The sequence below is a fragment of the Aspergillus nidulans genome, chromosome III (genome assembly GCF_000011425.1).
Source record: "Aspergillus nidulans FGSC A4 chromosome III".
NCBI classification, from domain to species: Eukaryota; Fungi; Ascomycota; class Eurotiomycetes; order Eurotiales; family Aspergillaceae; genus Aspergillus; species Aspergillus nidulans.
The window spans coordinates 1,495,640-1,520,027 of record NC_066259.1 but is presented as its reverse complement, the minus strand read 5'-3'; the positions used below and the strand labels follow the sequence as shown (position 1 = coordinate 1,520,027).

The 24,388-nt window shown below is 49.4% G+C and overlaps 10 protein-coding genes across 10 annotated transcripts, besides 1 other annotated feature; 6 read left to right on the top strand and 4 right to left on the bottom strand.

The window, feature by feature from the left end:
- Positions 1-24,388: part of a sequence feature (contig 1.79 190..209053(-1)) that runs on past both edges of the window.
- On the bottom strand, positions 143-1,545 carry ANIA_04614 (uncharacterized protein). Its single transcript, XM_657126.2, has 4 exons — positions 1,306-1,545; positions 1,053-1,238; positions 687-989; positions 143-636 (listed from the first exon to the last, which is right to left on the bottom strand). The coding sequence occupies exons 1-4, from the start codon at positions 1,369-1,371 to the stop codon at positions 259-261; spliced, it is 933 nt and encodes a 310-aa protein (XP_662218.1). The 5' UTR covers positions 1,372-1,545; the 3' UTR covers positions 143-258.
- On the top strand, positions 1,838-3,376 carry ANIA_04615 (protein surG). Its single transcript, XM_657127.2, has 4 exons — positions 1,838-2,105; positions 2,164-2,458; positions 2,518-2,700; positions 2,754-3,376. Exons 1-4 carry the CDS (start codon positions 2,093-2,095, stop codon positions 2,995-2,997), a joined length of 735 nt encoding a protein of 244 aa, XP_662219.2. The 5' UTR covers positions 1,838-2,092; the 3' UTR covers positions 2,998-3,376.
- On the bottom strand, positions 3,539-5,714 carry ANIA_04616 (protein ssz1). Its single transcript, XM_657128.2, has 4 exons — positions 5,579-5,714; positions 5,466-5,502; positions 5,260-5,386; positions 3,539-5,197 (listed from the first exon to the last, which is right to left on the bottom strand). Exons 1-4 carry the CDS (start codon positions 5,666-5,668, stop codon positions 3,760-3,762), a joined length of 1,692 nt encoding a protein of 563 aa, XP_662220.1. The 5' UTR covers positions 5,669-5,714; the 3' UTR covers positions 3,539-3,759.
- ANIA_04617 (exosome non-catalytic core subunit RRP40) lies at positions 6,118-6,939 on the top strand (the record flags this gene model as incomplete). The annotated part of the gene is made up of 1 exon (XM_657129.1): positions 6,118-6,939. One exon carries the CDS (start codon positions 6,118-6,120, stop codon positions 6,937-6,939), a length of 822 nt encoding a protein of 273 aa, XP_662221.1.
- Positions 7,138-9,372, top strand: ANIA_04618 (MYB DNA-binding domain protein; the record flags this gene model as incomplete). Its single annotated transcript, XM_657130.1, has 2 exons — positions 7,138-7,189; positions 7,250-9,372. The coding sequence occupies 2 exons, from the start codon at positions 7,138-7,140 to the stop codon at positions 9,370-9,372; spliced, it is 2,175 nt and encodes a 724-aa protein (XP_662222.1).
- On the bottom strand, positions 10,867-11,992 carry ANIA_04619 (uncharacterized protein; the record flags this gene model as incomplete). The annotated part of the gene is made up of 4 exons (XM_657131.1): positions 10,867-10,920; positions 11,181-11,602; positions 11,674-11,759; positions 11,820-11,992. The coding sequence occupies 4 exons, from the start codon at positions 11,990-11,992 to the stop codon at positions 10,867-10,869; spliced, it is 735 nt and encodes a 244-aa protein (XP_662223.1).
- On the top strand, positions 14,137-15,723 carry ANIA_04620 (uncharacterized protein; the record flags this gene model as incomplete). Its single annotated transcript, XM_657132.1, has 3 exons — positions 14,137-14,170; positions 14,230-14,448; positions 14,513-15,723. The coding sequence occupies 3 exons, from the start codon at positions 14,137-14,139 to the stop codon at positions 15,721-15,723; spliced, it is 1,464 nt and encodes a 487-aa protein (XP_662224.1).
- ANIA_04621 (uncharacterized protein) lies at positions 17,371-19,184 on the top strand (the record flags this gene model as incomplete). The annotated part of the gene is made up of 5 exons (XM_657133.1): positions 17,371-17,455; positions 17,536-18,260; positions 18,324-18,407; positions 18,477-18,655; positions 18,914-19,184. 5 exons carry the CDS (start codon positions 17,371-17,373, stop codon positions 19,182-19,184), a joined length of 1,344 nt encoding a protein of 447 aa, XP_662225.1.
- Positions 21,084-21,371, bottom strand: ANIA_11445 (uncharacterized protein; the record flags this gene model as incomplete). The annotated part of the gene is made up of 2 exons (XM_050611683.1): positions 21,084-21,220; positions 21,317-21,371. The coding sequence occupies 2 exons, from the start codon at positions 21,369-21,371 to the stop codon at positions 21,084-21,086; spliced, it is 192 nt and encodes a 63-aa protein (XP_050467684.1).
- ANIA_04622 (uncharacterized protein) lies at positions 22,637-23,991 on the top strand (the record flags this gene model as incomplete). Its single annotated transcript, XM_657134.1, has 2 exons — positions 22,637-23,206; positions 23,260-23,991. The coding sequence occupies 2 exons, from the start codon at positions 22,637-22,639 to the stop codon at positions 23,989-23,991; spliced, it is 1,302 nt and encodes a 433-aa protein (XP_662226.1).

Sequence of the window (24,388 nt, the reverse complement as noted above, 5' to 3'; positions counted from 1 at the left end):
ACTAAATAAAAAGCTGGTTGCCACTGTAAGAGCTTTGAGAAAATCAATGCTAACCTAAAGTAACTAAGTTCGTCCTATTGGCCACTAGGTTTACGCTAGTTACATAAGTATTGACATAAACGGTCCGTGCGCTTCATAAATCCGCATAGAGAGCTTAAGCAAGGACCGGCAAGCAAGAGTTAGATAGCAAAAAGCTTATACTTGTATATTCAGCGACTCCAGTAGTTCAGGGAAGGCAAAGGTTCCTATCATGCTTAGCTAGATATCCGTGTCGTCCTCACTACCCATGAGGACTTTGAGAGCAGTCTTGCATTTGATCACCTCGTGGTGAAGTGCGCTCAACTTGGCCATTACTGCCATGAGACTGGGATCTTGGCTCTCTACGCGTACTTTCTCCCTGACTTTGACTTCATCTCCCTTCCACGAGAACACATCTCCAGCCTCGTCATGAGAAGGTCCACGAGAGCCGAATAGTCGATCACGTATAGAGAATCCGGTCAACGAGATGTCTGTCGCAAATGCAGTAGGCGTGTGGGCCTGTGTTGTAGACTCAAGAGTCCTGAGATACAGCACCAGCGCGGAGTCTGCAATTGACAGGTGGAAAGAAAGATGTGGTGGTAAAGGTGGGTCGAACACCTATTACTCCAGTCAGTCATCGCAAGCAACGAGTATCCGCCGTATCTTACATTGTCAGGCGCACTTGTCTCCCACCACTTGCCTCGAACGATATCGTTCTCACCCTTCAACATTTGCCGCCCTTCAGCAATAGTCTCTCCGAGGAGATGAAGTTGGCTGTATATGAAGCGCGCGTCAAGCGGGTCGCCGGTCCAAGTGCTCACATCCACAATGTCTAGACATTGGCGGACTGAGTCCCTGACCGACACCAGTTGGCTAAGTGCCAGTTCTGGCGCTTCAGGAGACTGTGATAGACATAGGCGCGTTGTGGGAGCGCCTCTTGTGCTGAGGGAACTAAGACGAAGCTGAATATCCTATCAAAGGACTACGATTAGAATCATTCCCGTGAGGGAGGTCGGTTATCACTCGACACATACCCCCTTTACAACCTTGGTGCCAACCCTTGTCACAAAGCCCTTTACATTCTCGGATCGCATTGACGATAATACCAAGGTAGAACCAGGCTCTTTCGGGGCCAGCAACGCTGCGCATTCATGGAGACCCTCCCTCAAGGAAGCGAGAGAATCCTGCAACGAGCGCAGTAGCCATTCCAGCTCTTGTTTCTACAATATACCTTTAGTATTGCACACAAGCGTAGATTTGGTGCAGAGCGGTGTAGCGCAAACATACCAAAGCAGAATCGGCTTCCTGTTTCAGACGCTCTGGGGAAGCAGGTGGGTATGCCCAAGTGGCCATCTTCTCCGGACCACGGGAAGCTGCAAGGGTCCAGCGCAAAATATCTCCGCCTATACCGTAGACGAAAACGAGATTCAACGTCAGCTCTCAGAACCGACTCCTCTGTCTACAGAGTAGGCCCAGATCGTGGCTCCTGATAAGATCGGCTGAACCAGGCAGGCAGAAACAAAATTTTGACAACAGAGTTATTGCACCTCCACGTAGATCCTTCTAGCGTATTGACTGGGCCCTCGAAAATTGGTCGTGGGTGGTGCAACGTCAGTGACTGGGTTTGCCGATCGAGTTGGACTGAGGTTGGACGTCATGGATATCGACTGACGAGCGTCTGATAAGGCATAGTGTCAGACGCTATACCTTATACGGCTAGCCGCAGACCACCGGGATGACGTTGAGATCATCACTCAGTCTTCGGCTTCATCGTTCAAGCTTCAGGTAGCAATAATAATGATGCATTGCCCAGCATTATATCATTCATCTCTCGATCGGCCTGTGGGCTCTAAATCTGCGACCGGAGTCTCCGGATTCTTTAATAGGATTTCCAGACCGCATTTTTCGACATTCCATTCCTTTCAGCCTTCCACAACTTTCCCAGCCCCCGGTCCTGCATACCAATCTTGACTGCCTTTTGAGGCCGTGATAATCCAAATTTTGTCTACTCGTCTCTCATCAGAGCTTTCTTCATCAAGCGTCCCCAGCCAGATACAGAAGCAAGGAGAACATAATGCCAGCTTCCAGTAATCCTCCCGCAGTTCCTACCTGATGTGTGCAAGAGCTAACTGATCATCTTCTTAGGAGCTGTTTTGGGCCTTTTGGGCCTCTTCTTTACTGCCGGAGCCCTTCTCCTGATGTGGCTCGTCTTCCTGGCCGGTGTAAGGAACACCACCCCGCTTGACAACATCTACTTCCTTCAAGTGGACACGAGCAATATCCCTGGTGCACCGACTCTCTCACGATGGACCTGGTGGAACCTGTGCGCTGTTGAAGATGGCAAGAGTCAGTGTGGAAGCTCACACCCCGACTTCCCATTTGACCCTCCCAGCCATCGTAACTTCGGTACTGAGGTCAACATTCCTTCTGCCTTCATCGGGTGAGTCGCAAAATCGTACTGAAAGATCTAATCCGCTTTGGCTAACACCCCGTCTGCAGCACTAACCACTACTTCCTAACTTCACGGTTCTCATGGCCGTTCGAGATCCTCGCGCTGTTCTTCGGCGTCCTTTCCCTATTCACTGGGTTGCTGGCCATGTGCACACGCATTGGGAGCTACATCTCAGCTCTGATGGCATGGCTCGCTCTTACCTTCCACATCATTGTGACTTGTCTCGTTACGTATGTCGACACTTGACAATGCACAATCGAGTACCAGGCTAATTTCATCACAGCGCTGTCTTCGTGCAGGGACGCAACAAGTTTAACGGAAACGACCAGAGTGCCCGCCTAGGTGTAAAGGCGTTCGCGTTCCTGTGGACCTCGGTCGCTTGCTGGATGCTGGCATGCCTCATGTATTGCATGGGCGGAACTGTTGGTCGAAAGGATCGCGGATATAGTGGCCGTAAGCAACGCCGCCGTGGTTTCTTTACCGCGCGGCAACCCAGCCAGGAGCGCAACAAGGAAATCGCTCCCTAAACTGCTGCTGTCGGCTATACACGGCTTGCCGGCTACCTAGTCGCCTTCTATTCGCATGCTATACACTCAAGAGTATGCTGTAATATGTAAAGCCGAGCAATTCTCCTGGCCGGAAAAAGTCTTTTCAGACTATTCTGAACCTTTCGGTCGACATACATTTCAACAAAGTATCGCAACGAACTCGCCACGTCGAAACACGACCGACATACACTCTCGCTGCATGCAATAGTGCTTTTCAGCGCTTTCGCTCTCTACTAGTGCTATCTTAGAATTTGCTGAGCTAACCGTAACCGTGAACTCTCGATTCGTGAGTCATATTGGATATTCATGGTGTCACGCACTTACGACTATCTACTACTAGTTACCCTAATTTTGCTAATGGAATATCTGTAACATAGTTTGCTAGTACTTGATTGCCTACAAGTTTTCATCTTACGTATTTAGAACGTCATTAGGAGGGTCGAGTGGAGGACCCAATATTTGTACGCGTAGGCTATATCAAAGCCATCTAATTGTTATGCGAAGAGCGTGCCCATCTATCAAGCGTTCTATTGTGGTTGGACACTATATACTTTTGGAAAGTCTTCGTTGATATACTCATCCATCGTCAAAAGAGTCATTTTCGTCGACAGTTCAATATCCTGAAGACCTCGCGCAATCATGAACGTAAGGAACTGCTGGCGTATATAGGCTCTTCAGAGTAATCAAACTATTCGAAAAGGATCATTAAGATTCTAAGTAAAAGAAAAGTAACATTCACGTTCATGGCGACTCAACAGCGCCCCGGACGGCGCTTTGGCCGCCAACTTCTCGAGCTGTGATCTGCAGACCGAGGTCGGCGTTAATGTGGATCATCAGCTCAACTTTACCCTTGGCCTTAACGCCCTTGACGGCGAGCTCAGCAATGGGCTGCTCGGTTTTCCACACAATCTCGCGGATGTCTTCTTCTTCTTCATCGGAGTCGAAGTCGGAGTCGTCTTCATCGTCCTCGGCCTTGGACTTCTCCTCCTTGGGCTTGGGCTCGGGCTTAGTAACCTTGATCTCACGGGAACCTTCGCAGACACGGATGAGGACGTCGCCGCCCTCGGCGGGAACACTGTACTGGGCCACACGGCGGGCGGGAAGGGCGGTCTCTGTGTTAAGGAGAGGCAGAAACTCGACAGCATCACCGGAAGTGAACTCGACACCAATTGCCTTGCTGAGGTGAGGTGTGGCAGTCACCATAGGATGGATGGACTGCTCGATATCTTCGGTTTCAAACTCCTGGATCAGAGAAGCCTGAATGGCAGCACCGCGGGCTGACAGCTCAGATGGGTTGATGGCGGACGCCAGAGTGGACGGGGCCAAAATTCGGGTCTTCTCGGGGAACAGATTGCGAGCAAGCTGGGCGATCTTAGGAGTGTGGGAAACACCACCGGAGAAGATAACCTCGTCAATGTCCAGAACATCGAGTTCAGCCTTCTTGATAACCTGCTCGATCAGGCCGGTGAACTGAGCGAAAACCTTGCTAGACAGGAGTTCGTAACGAGTGCGATTGATGGTAGAACCATAGTCAATTCCGTCTGTAAGAGACTCAATGCTCAAGGTGGCATTGGTACCCAGGCTCAGGGCCTTCCTTGTAGCTTCACCTTCCATCTTCAGCTTGGCCAGTCCACGAGCGTTCTCACGGGGGTCGGTCTTGTGCTTCTTGATGAATTCCTTGGCAAAGTGGTCAATGATGATCTGGTCCAGGGTAGAGCCTCCCAATTCGTAGTCGTGAGCAGTGGCAAGGATGGTGTACATTCCACCACGGCAAGCAATGACGGCAACATCAGATCGGGTGCCACCGAGGTCGGCGACGACGATGAGCTTATCAGTGACAACAGCCTCTGGCCGAGCGTCGTAGGCAAGAGCAGCGGCAACGGGTTCGTGAATGAGCTGCAGAATGTCAAGACCAGCAGCCTTGGCGGCAGCGGTCAGGGCCTCACGCTGAGCATCGTTGAAGTCGGTAGGGACGGTGACAACGGCTGCGTTGACCTCCCTGCCGAGGAAATCAGAGGCAGATTGCTTCAGACGGAGAAGATGGCGGGTGGTGATCTCAGAGACAGTGACAGTGTTGGGTGTCTCGCTCTCAGTGTCACGGATTGAGAAAGCAACAGTCGAGTCGCTCTGAATGGGGTGGGCGGAGTTATGGCATGGGGTGGGGTCTATTGACTTGAAGCTGCAGTAGTCCTTTAGCAGGTGCATTCGCTTCCAGTTCTAGTTTTGAGTGCCGCAACTTACTCCTTGCCAAGGTAGTCTCTGAAGTATGCAACGGTGTTCGAGGGGTTACGGATGAGCTGAGCTTTCGCTTGGGTACCGTGATATTGCTCGCCACCGATGTATGAGAGGATAGAAGGGATCTGACGGTCTAGAATATGGTGAGCCTTAGCCTTCCTCAAGAGCATGCGGCGGAGCGGCAGGTATTTATGGAAATAGGGCAAACGAACCTCCTTCTTCGTTGGCAATAACTTCAGCCTTGCCTTCCTGTGAGTAAAGTCATGTTTAGCGAACTCCTTCCCAATTGCCAACTAGAAAGCACCAGGACTGCGGGCTAACATACAGGATTGATACGGGCAATAGAGCTGGAGGAATTGCCAAAAGAAATACCGATAGCAAATCGCTCACCGGTGCCGTTAATTTCGTCGCTCATCTTCAGGGATATGGAGGATAAAGGGTGTAGAAAGAACAGTATGGAGGAGGAAGAGAGAGTGGAGGGGAAGGACAAGGCGAATCGTCAAGCCAATCTTCAGGCGGAAAAAAAGTTTTTGATTTGGCGGAACTTGGAAAGCGAGAATCTGTGGCTGGTGCTTATCGATAATAAGTGTGGCGGTACCAGGAACAGATTTCATGTACCACCTTGGTCCGTCTTAACTACTACAGCAGGTCGACGTATCTATTTGACACAATCTGGAAGGAGTCTGTAGCTCGCTCAACTGAGATAATCGATTGTCTCCAGCTTCGTGAACGCTTAAGCTCAACTAACCATTGTCACGTGATATCTGATAAGCAGCTTTCTTCGCTTTTTCAAAGACCGGCCCTTCTATATTTCTCCTTCTGTCGCTTGAATTCCATTGCCCACGTCTGATTGCATGAATCACTATGTCTTCGCCATTAATACTCCTTCCGGGCGATGAGGTGCCTTCGGAATATCTACCCAACAACTCTGCACCGCTACGACTAGGACAGGGCCTACGTCTTCTCTCACAACCGCCAGGAACCACTCCTTCGAGTCATGTCCTCACTGCTACACAAGCCGGAGTCCTTTCTACAGATAACAAACGAAATGCCGTCTCCATATTGTCTTCATCGAATCGCCGTTATGTTCCGACCACGAATGATTTAGTGATCGCGCAAGTGCATCACTCAAGCGCCGATTATTTCCACTGCATGATTACACCACAGTCACCTCATGCACTGCTCGGGCAGTTATCCTTCGAGGGTGCGACGAAGAAAACACGGCCGATGCTGAAAGGAGGAGATCTAGTGTATGCCCGCGTTCTATCTACCGGGTTGGGACCGGGGGCAGAAGTGGAGCTTACATGTGTCAATCCTGCGACTGGGAAAGCTGAGCCTGGAGGACTAGGGCCTTTGACCGGTGGAATGGTGTTCGATATCTCTACTGGCATGGCTGCTAGGTTGATCAAAGCAAGCTCTTCCTCATCGGATCAACAGGAGGGTGTCGCAGGCTTGGTCGTATTAGACGAGCTAGGCAAGAAACTTGAAAAGGTTGGAGGGTTTGAAATTGCAGTTGGGAGGAATGGAAAGGTGTGGGTGGACTGCTCGAACAGTGAAGAGGATGCCATCAAAGCAACTGTAGCAATTGGGCGGTGCATCACCATGATTGACGAACATAATCTTGTTCCCACTGATCAACGGAAATTGGTGACAAGGATATTACGGGAAATGAAAATAGACTCATAATATTCAATAATACCATCTGTCGTCGCTCTCACACGCGCTTTAGTTCCGACAGTAGATAGCGCGGAAAGCTCCGCCGCGACCGCAACATTTTTTTCCTTCAGCTTTTTTGGACCACAGCCGTCCCTCTAGCAATCACACCCCACGACATTCCCACGATTGCGCTACTAGCAATCGCTTTCAGCTCTGGAGTGCGTCACCATGGGCCAAGGGTCGTCACAACCCGCTGGCTTGGCGCAATCTGGAGAATCTGGTAGGTTGTACGCCGACCCCTCGCGACAGGCTATTCTGACATAAACGCGCCTCTCTGCAGATGATGAGTCGAGTACACAAGCCTCGGTGCAAAATCACTCAAGCTCTCAGAAAATTGTCAAGAGATCCAAAGCAGAATCGCACCAGGGGTCCAGTAAGCGAAGACGGAAATCCTCCCAAAGCGGCACTAGGCCAGCGACGACATCCCCTGGTAGCCTTCCGGCCAGCGTTGAAGAGCCCGGTCCCGAATCGCCGCAGGAGGATCAATCGGCTACAGGATATAAATCACGAAGTCCCCCTGAAAGTACCGGCACCAACCACCTAGCCCCTACAACCAGAGTTGAAGAACCGCAGCAGGAGAATGAGACAGCTCTTAAGCGGAAACGGAGATCTTTCGATGGTAACAGCAGTCCCCTACGCGCATCTCCAGACCCCCAACCCAGCTCAGTCAAGCGGAAAAGGTTGATCGATAGCTTCTCAAATAATGATGCTTCCGTTGCAAAGCGCAAGAATAGGCCACCTGGTCATCGATCAAACGACTCGCAGTCCCAGGATTCCAGTACGCGCCTACCGAAGAGCACACCGTCATCGGCCCTAAAGAACGACTACAAGGTGTCTCCATCTCCAGCACTCAGCGTAGGCGGCACTCAGACAAAGGGGCGGCTTAATCGATCGAATGGAACCGTCAATGCGAAAGGTACAACAGGCGCCTTCCTTCCACATGAAGTCGAAGCTTTGGAGGACTTCAAGGTTGAATTCTGCAACGCAAATGCCTGTTCCACAACGGTTTTCGATCTTATGGTACAGCATGGGAAAGAGGGACCCTTCCCTGGTCCAAGTGGGATTGGGAAAAGGGCCTTTTGGCAGCAGGTCCACAAGATCTTGCCGGGTCGGGACAGACGTTCTGTATACAGGTTTATGAAGCGCCATTTCCAGGCTTCTGGCCAGAAGCCCCATGAGTGGACCGAAGAGCAAGAAGACGAACTTGTGGTACTATATCAACAGCATGGGCCTAAATGGGCTCACATCGCGGAGATGCTGGGCAGGAGCGGAGACGATGTTGTTCAAAGATGGAAAAATCGCCTTGAGCACCGCGACACGATGAGGACCGGACCCTGGTCCGACGAAGAAACGAATCAATTGAAGGATGCCTTGCGCGCCGCCTGGGACAAGTTGAGAAGCGAAGGGATCAATGTCGGCGAAAACATCTACGAGATGGACGAGTCACTGATTCTATGGAGTCAAATCAGCAAGAGCATGCGGCATGTTAGATCACGGCAGCAGTGCGCAGACAAGTGGCGCAGGCTCAAGCTTACTGCAGCTGGATCCTCTCAGGCGAATTCCCGAGCGAATTCTCGAATGAATTCCCGCAGCGTAACTCCTCATTCAGCTAAACCAGAATTCCATAAGAACTACAAGAGTGCCGCATACGTTTTCTCCAGCGAGGATGAATCTGAGTCTGATTCGAAGCCTGAAGAGAAGACCAAAACCAATTCCCAGCTCAAACTGTCAACATCCGACCATGGCTCCAAGGAACATGCTAGTCGGGAAGCCTCAGAAGCAGCAAGCTCTGACAAATCAGGTGACACATCCTCATCAGAAGAAGAGAGCGACAGCGAAGAGGTCGACTCTTCGGATGTCCCGTCTGTATCTAAACAAAAGCGTGCAAAGAGCCCTACTAGAAGGTCGGGGACACCAGACGATAAACGAGTGAAATTGAAAAAGGAATCTAGCCCTACTCCATCCGCTGTTTCGTCTCAGGAGAGCAGCAGTGGAAGCGAGAGCGAGAGCGAAAACGATAGTGATGACGAGTCGTCGCGGAGCAGCAGCAGCGAGTCTGATTCTGGCTCTGAGGTTGATTCAGATGTCAACGAAGAGGTAGCGGTTAACAGCTCGCCCAATAAGTTGAAGGCCCAAAAAAGGGCTGCTGTCAGAAAGTCCAGTTCACCAGCGGACCACACTGGCTCAGATTCATCTGTTACAAACTCTAGCGAGTCCAGTGACTCGGAAGACGAACCCCAGGCAAAGAGACCGATAGCCAGGGACGAAACAGAGCGTGTTGATAACGTTACAAATCTCAAGACTGGCGCGAGAGGCGTCAGCGAAAACAGCGAAACCAGGGACTCAAGCAGCGAAGAGTCTGGCTCAGGTTCTGAATCCGAATCCAGCTCTGACTCAGAGTGAACGGGAGAGTATGGTTGATTAACGATCTGATTTCTTTATTAAGATACCATCTATGTTCTATCATTGTGATTTCAGGTGTTTATCTTTTTTTTTTTTGGGCGTTGGCGTTTCATCAACCAGCGCTGAGCGGTACGAAATGCATCCTGGGGACGAACTGCATACCAGAGTTAGACCTGGCTGTCTAGCGGAGACATGATCTACACGTATAAAAACCAGAGAAGTTTCTGCTACTTAGCAGGCAATGATTAGCGATGGCTCGAAACCTGGCGAGACTGGGTTGAAGTATGGAGGTGATGGGACTACAGGACTGGCTGGGTTGATTTTATGCTTATACGAACGTTGAGAACGAAGGCCATACTGTATAGCGTGACTAGCGCCGTACGATCTCTATGTTCCAGCTTTTGACAAAATCATGTAACCTCCATACTTGGATCATTTCATAAGAGTCGGATATTATGCTGCATAGATGTGCTGCTCGTTCCGGGCTATACAGATTATATTTCGTTCAACATCCAAGCAACTGCGGTACTAGAACAGACATTTTCCAGTTGCCCAATTACGTTAGTGCACAGTGAGCTATGTATACGACGACATTCGCATACTCTATCTAAATGATGATGTGGGATGAATGGCCTGGCCGACTTCGATGAAGAATGGCTGGCTGTCCAGGCTGCTAGGGAGTGACGGCGTTTAGATATACTATGACAGTGCAGGTACAATGCAGATGCTGTTGCATTTCCCGATTTGATCCCCACATTTACAGAATCTTCCTTGTCCTGCTTATTTGCTGAACTGAGGCATTGGCACTAAGCAAACATGGTTGACTGTGTAAAACCTCGCGATCGTGAAAGAAAACAGCGAATATGAATTAACCTTCACGGCTCCAAATGGCAACGCCAGCTAAGCTAGATTCAACAGCCGCAACTATAGCCGATCTGGAGTCTTGCTTATTCGTAATGACACTATCATCGTCCATAGAAGCTAGCAGGTGAGACCGGAACGCAATAGAGCTCAACTCGATGCTTCAGTGGTAAGGTAGCCTGTTGAACTTTGACGCATAGTCTGTCAATTACGAAACTTGGGAAACGAGCACCTGGGTCTCTGTTCTCTAGTCTACTACTAGGATTGCCTGCTAGAGCTCCAGTATACTCTCAGAGTCTCGTTAGGGAAGATATTGGGCGCTGTGAGATGAAGCAGTTACTACATTTCATAGCTGGTCATTGCGTTGTGTGACTGCTGGGGAAGGTGGTAAATGGAAACATGCCACGAGGCAAACTGCCCCTACGTATGAAAAAGTCTTACGAGGTCATATAGGGTTGTATGGGGTCGTGTTGTAGGTTCAGTTCTTGATTTTAGGATAGGATTTGTTATATTTCAGTTAGAGCTAGGTGCAGGAATAGCCCCAGTCAAGATTCATAACAGTGGAGCCACTAATCCAGCTCAAAGACTGTTTGTTACGTGGAAAACTGAATAACAAGCTGAGTCTCGAGCGTTTCATTCAATATCTGCTACTTTTAGCATTGTTAGAATCCTCGGGATACTTGACTGCTAAAGCACATATAAGCATAGCGAGATTACACGGAAGAAAAGAGTCAAGAAGAGAGCAGCCGATGTTTGGCAGATGCTGCCTCCATGAGAAAGCTGTTTGTAGGATGCCACTTTGAAAATGAAAGTCCCGCGGTATATGAGCTATATGACTTGGAACTTCTGGCAATCATCCTGCGCGCCTCTTTCTACTACCTGCAGTCCAGCACCTAGTCAGTACTCGCAGAGTCACTTTCCAAGTATAGGTAAACAATTGCACCTACCGGCATAATCACAGGTTGATGGTTGCTAGCCGCAGCCATCGTACACACCCGATAAAAACCCATTGGTAGACCTCCTGGCACAACGACCGAGAATCCATTTAGGGCATTTCCTTCACCAAAGACAGTCTCGAAAAAAACAAACTTGGTCGGATCGGGGGGCACTCCGTAGCCTTCAAGCTCGTCATTTTTGTAATTGAAAATAGACTGAATAGTGACGTGGACGTGGCCAAAAACCTTTCCGTCCTGGAGAGCCTGAGGGGCGGAATAAAGGGTCAAATTTGGGTTGGTCACAGATCCTGCATTGAGGTTTGAGACTCGGAATCCAATGACAAAAGGTATATGCGCTGGGAGAAGTTGGTCAGGAAGCGGGAAAGTAATAACGGTCGAGACCATGTTCTTGTCCGAAGGAATATCGCCCATCACTGTTTGATATTGTGTCGGTTAGTTTGGCACGGCAGAATAATTGAAGAATCTAATGAGAAGCCTGGCGTACCAATTCCATTGCAGGATCCCTGCTTAGAGGACTTGCCGTTGGTTAAGACCCTCTTGCTGCAGTAATTGATGAAGTTTGCCGGATCCCTAGAAGAATCGACAGTCAATAGAGAATTGATAGCGAACGAGAAGACGGCTGGAACGTACGTAGCCGAAGCAACGTATCCGAAAGAGTTATTACCTGGAAGGCCATCGTGCTGGCTAGCAGTTTGGATGTTGTCGGACTCGAGGACTGCCCAGCTACGTTGGGAGTTAACGTTGATGGCGGACGAAAGGACGATGAGGAGGGAGAGGATGAAAAGGAGGTAAATCGACTCCATCTCAGTAGTCTAAAAAGTTTATAAAAGGCCAACGTGACTGAAGAAGAACGGGGTTCAATGGTTAAGCCAGAGAGGTGTGAATGGCTGTTATGGTAGGAATGCAATTGAGCTACCTTTCGCTTACCGGTCACAGAAGCACATGTGCTTGCACACTGGCCATTGAAACAGTGACTTTGCAGGAAACCCATCCATCAGTTTCTTAGCCAGGTCAACACTTCATTGTTTTAGATACACAATTACACTATGCGCAAACTGTCCTTCATCAGCTCTATACTATGCAGGCTGAACTCGCTACTAATCAAAATAAGATGCTAGTATCAATCAGGGGACTACTTACAACTATTTTGTGCTTGTCCCGAGCAAATGATATAATTTTCTAGGAGCTGCTGACCCAAGTACAGCTAGGCTCTGCAACAAGAGCCTGCAAACGCAACAGCTCGCTCTTCTCTGGACGCGGCTCGGGGCTTAGTGGCAATGACGATGAACAATCCCCTCTAGAAAGTTCGTGTTCTGCGTTCTGAAGATCAGGCATAAGTCGAATTTTGGGAGAAGCCGGCCTGTTGTCAAGGCTAGAAGCAGGCATTAACGGATGGTGTTTTCAAAAGCTACCGTCACGCACTCCTGAATACGTCATAATGGCCCAGGCACTGACGGGAACTCAGTTCCACGAAAGAGTCTCTTTTGCTTCACTTGAACCAGCTAGCCCAAGTGATTGTGAATCTCGAGGACAAAAACACAGGGACAGCTCAAGATGGGCTCTGCTAGCGACAACCATTGTTAAGGGGCGATTGAAGGAACCGTTGAGAGTGGAATATTGGGAATGCACAGGCTGATAGCTTACTTGGGAATGTAAGCGAGATGATTAAGGATTATCCCCCGGAAGCTGCGATCTCGTTAATCAGAATTGACTTTGACACAATGTCCAAGAACGCTAGATCGACGACTACGAGCCACAGTCGACCAGCAATTCCGCCAATGGGAGCCGACATCGTTGGATCAAACGCACTCGACCGATAGGAATTTACGGTGAACGCCCTTCAGCGCCCTCCCGCAGATTCCCTGCATCGCCCTTGGGCGCCGAAGGCTGTCTATACGGGAATAATGCAGAATATACCGAGGAGTACATATACCCACACGGCCTCCGGCACTTTCAGGACGGGTCGGTTGAAGTTCTGCTTGGCTCCAGTATTCGATCTTTCTCAAACTTACGACCGAGTCAGTGATCCCTTGGCTAGCTCGCTGCCTTGACCTGGCCTTGGTCACTGCCCATTCGCCCTGGATTAGAACTCGCGATTCGCAACATCACACCTCACGTTGAGGATAGCGTCACAGGACGAGCTACTTTGTCTAAGTCAAGCAGTCTGCGAAGAGAGAAGATGATATCCTTGGAAGCACCATTAAGCAACAGTTAATTATCGCGATCGGTGATCAAACTACGACTAGATTATCAAACTTGTGGCGGAGCAGAAGCGATTTCATGGACGTTCTGTGTCAGCTTATACTGCTTTTTCTGGAATATATTATGTTCAGACAACGCCGAGCCTGGTGCAGCCCTAAATCCTGTTGATGCATGAACTGCACAAGCATATGTCTCTCTGTTACTGTATAGATTTTTTATCTGAACTCCATTGCAGAACAGAGCCCGGTTGCCATTTCATACTCACACTGAAAGTAATGGCAATGTATGATTCAATGAAACATCTACTAAGCAAAACTCTCCCCTCTGTTGGCCTTGTACTACAACACTATAGCCAGCTAGCCAGCGTCTTAGCCCTCATTCTCGGCATTATGTGAAACAACAGATTTGAGAGTGAAGATCTGAATCTGGCATGTAAACTTGTGGTCACAGGGTGCTTTTTCCGGCGGAGGTCATATCCAACAAAGAAGCAGACTGCTAAGGTTTAAGAGAAACACAACGCTGGAGCCCGTCGTCCAACTCTCACTACCCTCCCTCGCTCTAATTCTCCACGGGACGCCGAGCCCAGTTTCTTCTCTTCTTCGTTAGACTCCAAAGCCATTTCTTTCTACCTATAGGTCATATTAAATATCCTAGAAGTATCTTACTTCCTCCCCCTATCTTCAATCCGACTCCCTTCGTACTCCCGTCATTTCCTGCAAGGTATCAATACCGCCGCAGCTTTACAATGGACGTCAATCGTTGTGGTTTGGGCATCAAAGGTATGATGAGCTGCTAGTGCTTGGCTGCTGGAAGAGAGTTTTTCACCAACTGGCAATAGAGCCCATGTTTCGACTGCCTTCCGAGCTTCAGGGTATTCAGGAGGACTTCTACGAGCATGGCATAGCCTTTCTCAAAGAATGTGATGAAGCAAAGTTAAGCAAGCTCGCCAGCCAGCTTGGAAAGATTGTCCGCCCTCGTAATGAGAAGATCAGTGGCACCGGTATAAGCAATATCCGATTCGAGCCCTCTCTTGTTGGCAAGGGTTACAGTTCTGAAGGTATGATGAAAGCCCACAGTGTTCGGCTGAAATCAACACATACTGACCACTTCCCACCTGCTAGAGCTTTACTTTCACACTGACCGTAGCGGCTGGGACTGTCCCCCTCGGATCCTTGTGTCTACTCTGAAGAGCAAGTCGACCAACGGTGGTATCTCGATGTTGGCCGATACCACTCGAATCATCCAAGAAATTAAGAAACAAGGAGATGGTCTTTACGAGCTGCTTACAGACCCGAAGCATTCTAGCTTTCGCACGGATGATGGCTCGTTTGTGGCCCGTCCGATTTTTGACGAGAGCTCGGGGCTGTTTCGTTTTCGCTTCGACGACGGAATCCAGCTATCTGCGTCTCTCGTGCTTCGCTTCTCCCAGCTATTTGATGCCATTTATCGCAACTCATTTTCCGTTGGCCTGGAGGAAGGCCAGGGGTATCTTCTGGACAACCACAGATATTTGCACGGCCGCACTTCCTTCATTGGGTCCCGTGAACTCCTGAGAGCTCTTGTCAATCTCCCGCCCCCAAAGTCGGTTGTCACTATCTTATTCGACATTGACGGAACACTCTGCCGATCCGAGGAGCTGAGTGTCGATGCCTTTTATTCGTGCTTGAGTGATATTGTGGGTAGGCCAATAACTCATGCTAATACTACTGTAAGCCTCCATGGAAGAACCGACCTGGGACTACTTCAAGACATCCTTGACTTCCACAAAGTGGAACCAAAGACCTCTGTTACGGAAAAATTTCTTGAATCCCACCCCAGGTATCTACATGCTTCACTCGAGAAGGGGCTCAAATCAGTAGCGTGCCAAGGTGTCAAAGACACGTTGGAGTGGTTGACGGCGAAGAAAAAGAATTCCGACTCTCCAACCCTAAGAGTGGGACTGCTGACTGGCAATTCTCGTTCGAACGCACTCTTAAAGATACGTGCCGCTGGAATTGACACTGAACTCTTCGACCTTAGCATCTCTGCATTCGGTGATACCCATGTGGATCGGATATCTCTTATTCAGGATTCCATGAAAAAGCTGCGTGCTAGGGACGGCCCTGACCTCCATGAAAGCAAGGTCATCATTGTCGGCGACACGCCTCTCGACATCGAATGTGCTAAGAGGGCTGGATGTGCTGTCGTCGCGGTTGCCAGCGGAAACTACAACATGGACGACCTGGAAATGCTCGAGCCGGATCATGCTTGTGCACAGATTGGCGAGTCGAGAGCTTACCTTGATTCTCACTTGAGCCGACCCGCCACTCCACTGCCTTTGATGGGTAACTGATGGGCCCTTGAAAGCGCACAGCATTCATATCCGGCTCTACTGAACGGCATGATCAGCAATGCAACTGGTTAGGGATAAGCAATCGAGCCAGAGCCACAACCAACAGGGAAAAACGAGAAAATGAAAAGGAACAATAAAGTACTTAAAGACTTATGTGCCAGGACTCACGTGCTAATATGTTTATACTTGCATGCTACATCACAGCCGGTAGAGTCTTGAACTGTTCAGCAGATATACCCTGTACGTACTTAGTTATTTCTCTTATGTTCAGGCTCTCTTTTCGTCCTGCAAGTACAGATATAATGTATATTTATTCAGCATTGTGCTTTGTATCACCCGCAACCAGATGTTACCTAAGCTTTACGAATCTTCCTGACTGGGACGTAACTGTTTGGTCAGCCAATTCCTAACCTGAGCTTTACAAAAGAGCTTTAGGAAAGATGAGACGAAATGCTAGAAAAGTACTCCTCAAACACACAATCCTATCTGTCACGATGGGCATACGTTTACGACGGACAGTCTATGCGTTTGCGTCAACAACCAGCACGATGAATTCCAGCAAACACTTTCTAGGAATTTGTGGCGGCTTTACAAGGCAAAAGCAACTGGTCTAGATTATATCAAGATCCATAAATCCCCAACCGGAAATCCGAAAGCCGAAATCTCCACAATATGCAATAGAGGTCAGTAAGAACAGCAAAACATGATGGATCTCAGCCGCTGTCTGGGCTTCGGTTAGGGGCGAATCGGTTGAACAGAGGCATATCAGACCCCCATGCGTAATGTAGTACTGCTAGCATCCAGGAAATGTGAAAGCCCGTGATAAGACTCTTGTAATGCTCAGTCCTTCATGTTCATATTCCTATACGCAAGAAATATGTATAATTGATAACAGGTTACCAGCTGTTTCAGCAGATAAAAGTTCTAGAACAGTGCTTGCTCTGCTTGTCTGCATAAATAACTTTCATAGGTGCCTAGTAGTGCTATACTAGTAGTATCCAAAGCTGTGTCGCACCTCCCGCAGCACATGTTAGCAGCTGTCAGCAGATATGAAGTGAAGCCGTATTCAGGTGATATTAGACAAGGTGCCAGTAAGCTTAAGCAAAAGTCAACCTTTGATTGAACGCAAAAAGTGCTTGGTCACTAACCGGCCTGTCCATGATTCAGAATCTGGAATGCCTTATTATCAGAACTCAGAACTGGTACTGTTTCCCGGTCAAAACTGTGATAACCTCATGACAGAATTCTTACTAACATATTGGAGACTGGAACAGGAATCGGGGGAGGTGTTTTGATGATATCAAAACAGTCAAAGGTGAAGGATGTAACAGTGTAATGTGAACATGCACCCTCTGGGTCCCTCCTTATTCTCTCAGGATTACTATCCTTTGTGTTCACATCACACCTACTCCACACACAACCAAGAAGCTACTTCCTTTGCCGGCTAAGCTAGTCAAGCTCACCAACAGAAAAATAGTGAATCCATCCTTGAAGTTCTAACTATGACCCAATGCAATGTTACAATCGCCCCGAGTCTATATATTTCGTCTACATACTGGACCTTACCCCTCCCCCCATTCACTTTGTCGAGGGCAGGTTGGACCGTGCAGATTCACACCTTCCACCATCATTGTTGTGATCGATGACATGATCTCAGTCTCACCTACTGTGAAGGTCCTCCTAATTGCCGGCCATGTCTCACTCACGGGCTTGCTCTATGGCTTGGACACTGGTATGCCCCCGCAACGTTCCCCGTTCTCACCGAGCAAACTTTATCGCAGAGCATCGCTTAGCAGTTTTCTCTACGGATAGGCTCGATTGATGTTATAACCCAGATGACCCAGTTCAACGCCTCCATCGGCTATCTCTCTTCCATCCAACAAGGGGTTTACGTTGCCTCGATCCTACTCTCGTCCTCTGTATCCTCCTTGACAAGCGGCCGTGTCTCGGACCGCATCTCCCGCAGATACGGCATCCTCATTGGAAATGTTATATCGCTCCTTGGAACCGTCATATCAGCTTGCTCACCCAACTTCGCCAGCCTCATCGTCGCGAGCCTCGTGACTGGTGCTGGTATGGGACAGGACATCTCCGTAACCACAGTGTATCTGGTGGAGATTGCACCAGTTGCTATCCGTGGAGTTGCCGCTTGTTTGCTGCAGACTTGTGTTGTTTTCGGAATTATGACGGGGTACTTTATTGCGTTCGGGTCGTCGAATATCGCGGGGAATTCCTGGTCGTGGATAGTGCCGTTCATCGTTCAGGCCGTGGTTGCAGCGGTTCTTTCTCTGGGAATGGTCCTTGTCCCGTTCTCGCCAAGTTGGCTTGCACAAATAGGGCGTAACAATGATGCGAAGAAGGTGCTTTTCAAATTACGGCCTGTGGCGACGGTAGAAGCGGAGTTTGAAGAGATAAGGCAGAGTCTGGATCCGGAGAAGCAGCAACAAACGGCGAGTATCAAAGAGATTTTTAAGCGGAAGTATAGAAGTAGGACCGTGCTAGGGATCTTTCTCAAGTCATTCCAGCAGTTGACCGGGGTACCACAGGACCCTCAGCTTTTTTTTTTCTAACATAGTTAGGGCTAACATGGACACCTACAGATTGACGTGGTGCTGTACTACGCACCAATCCTCTTCCAGCAAGCCGGCTTCACGTCCCAGCGAGCCTCGTTCTTGTCCTCTGGGGTGATCGGCATTGTTATGCTGGCGTGCACAGTTCCCCCGCAAATCTGAGTCGATTGCTGGGGGCGCAAGACGCCGTTGATCATCGGCGGAGCGGCAATGGCAATCTGCTTCATTGTCATCGGATCACTTTACGCGCGATTCGGCCGTACCGAAGGGAACAAAGTAGCCCTCGCCTCTGACTCTGCTCAATGGGTTGTGATTGTCCTGATCTACTTCTTCGTCGCTAATTTTTCTCGGTCTTGGGTGTGGTAAGTCTTAGTAGCTTACTTTCTCATCTTTAGAACGAATTGCCTCCGTGAACTTTCTCGAACCGATCTGCGCTGCGTAGCAGCTGTGGCTGTCACTAGGCTATACGAATCAGTAGTCTATGTACATACCAAAGCCCTTTGAATTCCAGGTCGGCAAGATCTACGCCTCAGAAATAATCCCGACCCGACTCCGCACAAAAGTTTGCACCCTTGGGCTGGTGGCTAATTGGGTCGTCAACTTTCTTGTCACGTTCACAGCTCCTTTGTTCCTACGCGCCTCGCCAAGCGGACCGTACTATCTCTATGGGTTCTCGACCGTTGCCGCAGTAATACTCTGTGTTTGATGCCCGAGACAAAAGGACATAGTTTGGAGCATATTGAGCGCTTGTTCGAGAACGTCAACGAGCGTCAGCGCGGAAACCGCAATGCGAGCGAGAACAGGCAGGGAAACAAAAAGACCGGAAGGCGGACTAAGATTGAAGCAGAAGCTATGGTGGTGTCGTTGCCGACAACGTTGGAGTCGGCATAATTAGTGTAATCTGGTTTAGGGGACGAAGCGTTTGAGAGTTCGACAGCAGAAGTTAGCACTACGGCTTATTGTTTTGACCAAGATCAGACGAAGAAAGAAGGCAACGGAATTTAAGATCAATCCGAAGTAGGGCTAATCTCTTTGATGTACTCTTTGATGTAATGTAAGCTTTCAATATAGTTGGAAAATCCGTAGATAGGTGGATACGCTCTTCATGTACACTGGAATCAGCTCTCGGCCTGAGCTAATGGTTTAGGAGTCACTCCCTAGTTTACAGAGTTTTGAGATATGAATTTGAGTTCTCGCGTATTGATAGAGACGTCACCGTGTCCAGATCATATACGTACTTTACCATGACGTAGGTGTAGACCTGTTCACCTGTCAGACTCTTCCGCGTCCAAATAAATCTTGGAAATGGATCTGGTTGAGGGGCGGTGCCACTGTTTTGACATGAAGGTGATCGCCGACAAACCACGGTTGGATACACATTACGAACAAAGCACATTAGGTTCGACCTTGGCTCTTGAAGCTTTGAGCAGCTACAGAAATTTTTTAGTCCTCCTCAAATCCATCAAATAGGATTTATATCCTGTAGGTTAGCTGCAGTCACCCAAAAAAGGATATGATCGTGGAGCATCTACTGGCCCTATGATTAATGCGCAACCGTTGGAGGTTCCTGATGCCTCATCGTCTGGAGTAGTTTGAGTGGTCGAGTTTCAGGGTTTCGGAACTCGGTCTTCGGCTGTTCTCCGCTAGGATCACACAAAACGGATAAATCGAAACTAGCAGAGCATAATCGGCTCGGCGTTTCAGGCCCAAATTTCAAGATAACTTGTTCTTCAAGCAAAGCGACGATCAACGGCGACTAGCGTGAGCTTCAGCTGGCCTTGCCCTTACCAGTTCCGCTGGGGATCAGCATACGAAGGAAGGGGTTACGTAGGGACGGGTTAAATGAGATATCGTGAACCGACAAGCTTTTGGCGGGCGTCGAAACCTATGTGACGAACTGTAAGCTCGTGAACAAAGTCGCATTCTGAGTTCTGATGTTCTGATAAGGGCTCTCTCCTTGGATCACAATTGGGACGTCAGTCCATTGATGCCTAGTTTGAGTTATGATGCTCCAAAGTCTGGGCAACGAGGATTGACACAAGACGAAACAGGAAGCGCAAACGACCAGGGTGCTTACGATACTCCCCATGCAAGACCCTTGTTTTCAATGGTTTGATAGCACTATTAGCGATGATTGCTTACCCCGTGACTCGCTGAAGACGAAGAAGCTGAAAAAGGCTTGAGTTATGGAGTCGGAGGGTCAACCTCGAGTCCGTCCTTGGAGGCTTCGGGTTGTGAAATGGCTCAATAGGACCCACTGATCTGTACTCAGGGTAGGCAACAAGTTGGACTTTTGTTCATCGCCGTAATGCATAACGCTGCCACTTATTCCGCAGGTCTCAGATTCGTAGGCCCTTACGGCATCGCGCATATTATCAGTACGCTCAATCCGCAGAATGCAGTCGACCGGTCCAGCCTTCAGACGATGGGTCAAGTCAAACATCTCACCTGAGAGGCGAGATTTAAAAACAGTGTTTCGCAAGAGGCGAAAGACTGAGATGAAGTCTGGTAGAGACGATACGTATAAACAGGGCCTAAGACTGGGTTTCGGATAAAGACTAAGAAGGGACGTTCAACGAGACAATTCGCCGCCGTTCGTGGAGGTTTCTGGTTTTATGGATCCTGTTCAAAGGAGCTCGGAGGGGGATCGGGAGCAGGAGCATAGACTCATTTTCCGGCTCTGGCCCATCCCACACCCCAATTATCGGTCTTACGGCCTCGTACGGAGAGAGATATACGATCTTTGCCTGTTCCGTGCTAGCGAGATCGCTGGCTTCGTACGTAACCGGCTCACTGGAGCTGGGGCCCAGAGGCAGTTACGCAAAAGTCCTGGTCGATATGTCGAACGGCAGGCTCGGGGCAATCGAGCTTCGGAGGATTAATGATGACGGTGTTGTCATAATTGTATGATGCTGTGTTCCGGGATCCTAAGAGACGATCAACAGCCGCGATTATTAGCCAATTTGCTGATGCTGAGGGATTCAGGAACGAGAAAGGAAGGATTCTGTGTGCAGCTTACATACGGCGTATCGTCCAGTGAGCGATGCCCGACTGATGGAGACCAAAGTAATCAACCATTGTGTATGGACTGAGCCCGAGGAACGGAGGCAGTGCTGCTCCACGGCGAGAGCAATCTTGGACAACCCAGAGTGCCGGGACCCGGCCCAGCTGATCCTCCCGTGCCAGCCGCGCCAGTCGAGTTGTTTTAACCGACTCGGACGCTGAGGGCGACGCTAAGGTGGCTGTCGTGAGTCCAGATTCAGGCTGCCTTTCCCTGAACGGGTAAGAATCTGCCCACCAGAAGCCTCCACTCCCGCCTCGACTCGATCAGAATTCATAATACTACTAATAATACAGCTTCGATCTCCTTCTCTCCCCTCTCTCGCACTCTCTCGCCTTTTTTTTATCTGCCTTCCTTCTCTTTCACGACTACGGAGTACTTTCGTACCGTCTCCCTCTTTGTTTGTTTAGATTGCACTATTTGCCTCAATTCCCGTTCAATTCATCGTCTTCGCTCTTTTGTCCTCGCCTGACTGGCTGGACTGGCGCGACACGCCGCTGCTTCTTTTTCTGCCCAGTGACACCAATCGCTGGACTGCTCCTGTTTGCTTTGACAGTGAACTCGACTGATTGCCTCCTCCGACTCCCGACGACTCTTTTCTATTCGTGCGACTCGATCCACAACGTCAATCCGCTCTTTGGATCTGTCAGTCATTCCAGCGTCCGCGTCTTTCGCTCCGGTCAATCAATTGCAGATAGAACTCATAACTGCCGCCATCGCCAGAACAAAGAAAATCACTCATAAGCTTTCTCGCACTGACGTTTCGAGGCTCTTATCTGGAATTCCTCGGTCCCTCGGTACCGCACCTGCCAGCCACCAAACGGACCGGTCCCGGCTCCAGCAGCTTCGTTCCACTTGCCGCCTAACGTTTGCTGATCACGCCTCCTCGCGCCAAAACTCAAGGGACACACTCCTTCTCTCCCTGCCGAGTCGTCTGGCAGTTTCGATCTTTCTCACCGTCGCCATTGGAGCTTTGATTCTCGAGGTGCAGATTCGTGGTATGAAGGGACATGTTACACACGATTGATGCTAGCCGTCTCTGCGAACAGGTCCCCGTCCCTTTGATTGTCCTGCACACCCATCACGTCGTACACACAACATTCTTGACTTTTCCCCAGCTTGGTTGATCCATCAGCGCGGGCTCTTTTATACCTCTTCTGCATCGTATCTCCTCTGTAACCAGCGTCTTAGAGATTCAACTTATTACCACACCATCAATCGGATACAATCCGCCCTTGAGAACTTTGTCTAGTTCTGGAACATAACCAAACCGCCCGCCCCAATGGCTCATCTGGAGGAGAAGCTGGACCGTCCCGATGGATCCGCACTTACTTGGATTCTCGACCATATTCTCCGGTATCCAGGGACCTACGAGATCCCCCTCCGGACAATGTATGCACTGAACTGCAACAATACGAGACAATCAGTGCCTGGCACTCAGCTTCCCGAGACGGCGTTTGCACGTCGACCGTCGTCCCCCAAATCCTCTGCCGCCGAGGACCTTCGTGCACAACTGACTCACCAAATCTCCCGATTACCCTCCCAGCCATGCTCATTGCCGCCGAGCTTTGTTACATCCTTTCTGCGCCGCTGCTTCTCCCCACAGCTCGAAGATGTCGATTTCCCTCAAGCTCTGACTGGTCTGGACTACCTCAGAGACCTTGAAACTCGACGAAAGAAGGAAGTCGCTGCAGCGTTACAGAGACTGGGCCTCCACCCAGAAAATTCTCGGCAGGATCCGGAATATCTCAAGAAATATCCTTGTGTCGTGACTTGGCTCGAATCCATTAAAGCCAAGGGTTCCAAGGTGGAAAAGCTCTACGCGGAGATTTATATTGGCTTGCGCCGATGGGTAAATACCTACCAAAGGCTTAAATTTTGCTTACTGCTAACATTTATGTACAGACTCTGCTGAATGAGATGCTTATGGAACCCCTGAACAAGGCGAATTGCATGGCTATGCTCAACACCCTCTTTCCTCCCGTCACCGAAGCTACCGTCACCCCCACTCCATATCTTACTCCGCACATCCTCAAAGCGCATCGTGACGGCTTCTTCCGGTACATCTCCCATATTGAAACAAACGGCAGACATATCCTCGACAAGGTCATTGCGCAGGGTGCACCAGAGGGCGAGAGCACTGGCTGGCCCCTTGTCAGAAATGCCCTAGACGAGTACCTTAGGAGGACTAACGAAATGATCGATGAATGCTCCATGATTAATGGTCCGGCCAGCTTGGATGAGGGATTAGGTTCTACGTCGTCGCGAGGACACAAAGGCCGAAAGGCTGATTCCGGCATTAGTTTTGCCTCGATACTGGGGGAAAGTGCCACCCCTTCCATATCCAGCAACATCAGCAATGAGGATATCTATGAGAAACCGCTGCCACCTTCCCCCCGGGGCCACAAGATGGGTGGCTCCACGCTTGAGCGGCTGGCCCGCGAGCTTCGAAAACTCAGCGACGGCGGCAAAGCAAAGGGCCTCCGGAAGATGAAGTCTACAAATACCCTTAGCCGCACTGAGACAATGTCGCCCACAAACGAGGAATCCTTTTTTGAACTCGACGAACAGAAACGACGCCGATTGGCTTGGGCACACTCGAAGCATTCAAGCGCAAGCTCATCACGATTTGACTAAATTTAAACGCTATCTACAGAGTACACTGACAACATGCGATTCATTGAAGAAAATTTCACCAAAAGTCTGGAGTTTAGACATATTGGTCGCTGACTTGGCTGTTTTGCTGCTCTTGGCTTGGCCATTTGCATGGCGTGTTTTTGTTTGTTTTCTTTTCTCTTCCCTGTCTTTCTGAATACTCCTAGTCGTAAACCCCGTTGAAGTCGGGCAGGCAACTCTGGAAGGATTTCTTATTTGGGCTGTTGGTGTATTGGGAGAGGAATATCCGGCGTTCATTGTCAGCGCGGGAGGCTATTTGCTGTAACAAAATCTGAATTATTTATGCTTGAAGCATATCTGAAATTTACAGACCAAAGCCGTATTTGTATAATCAATGTGCTGTTTGCATAAGCGGGCT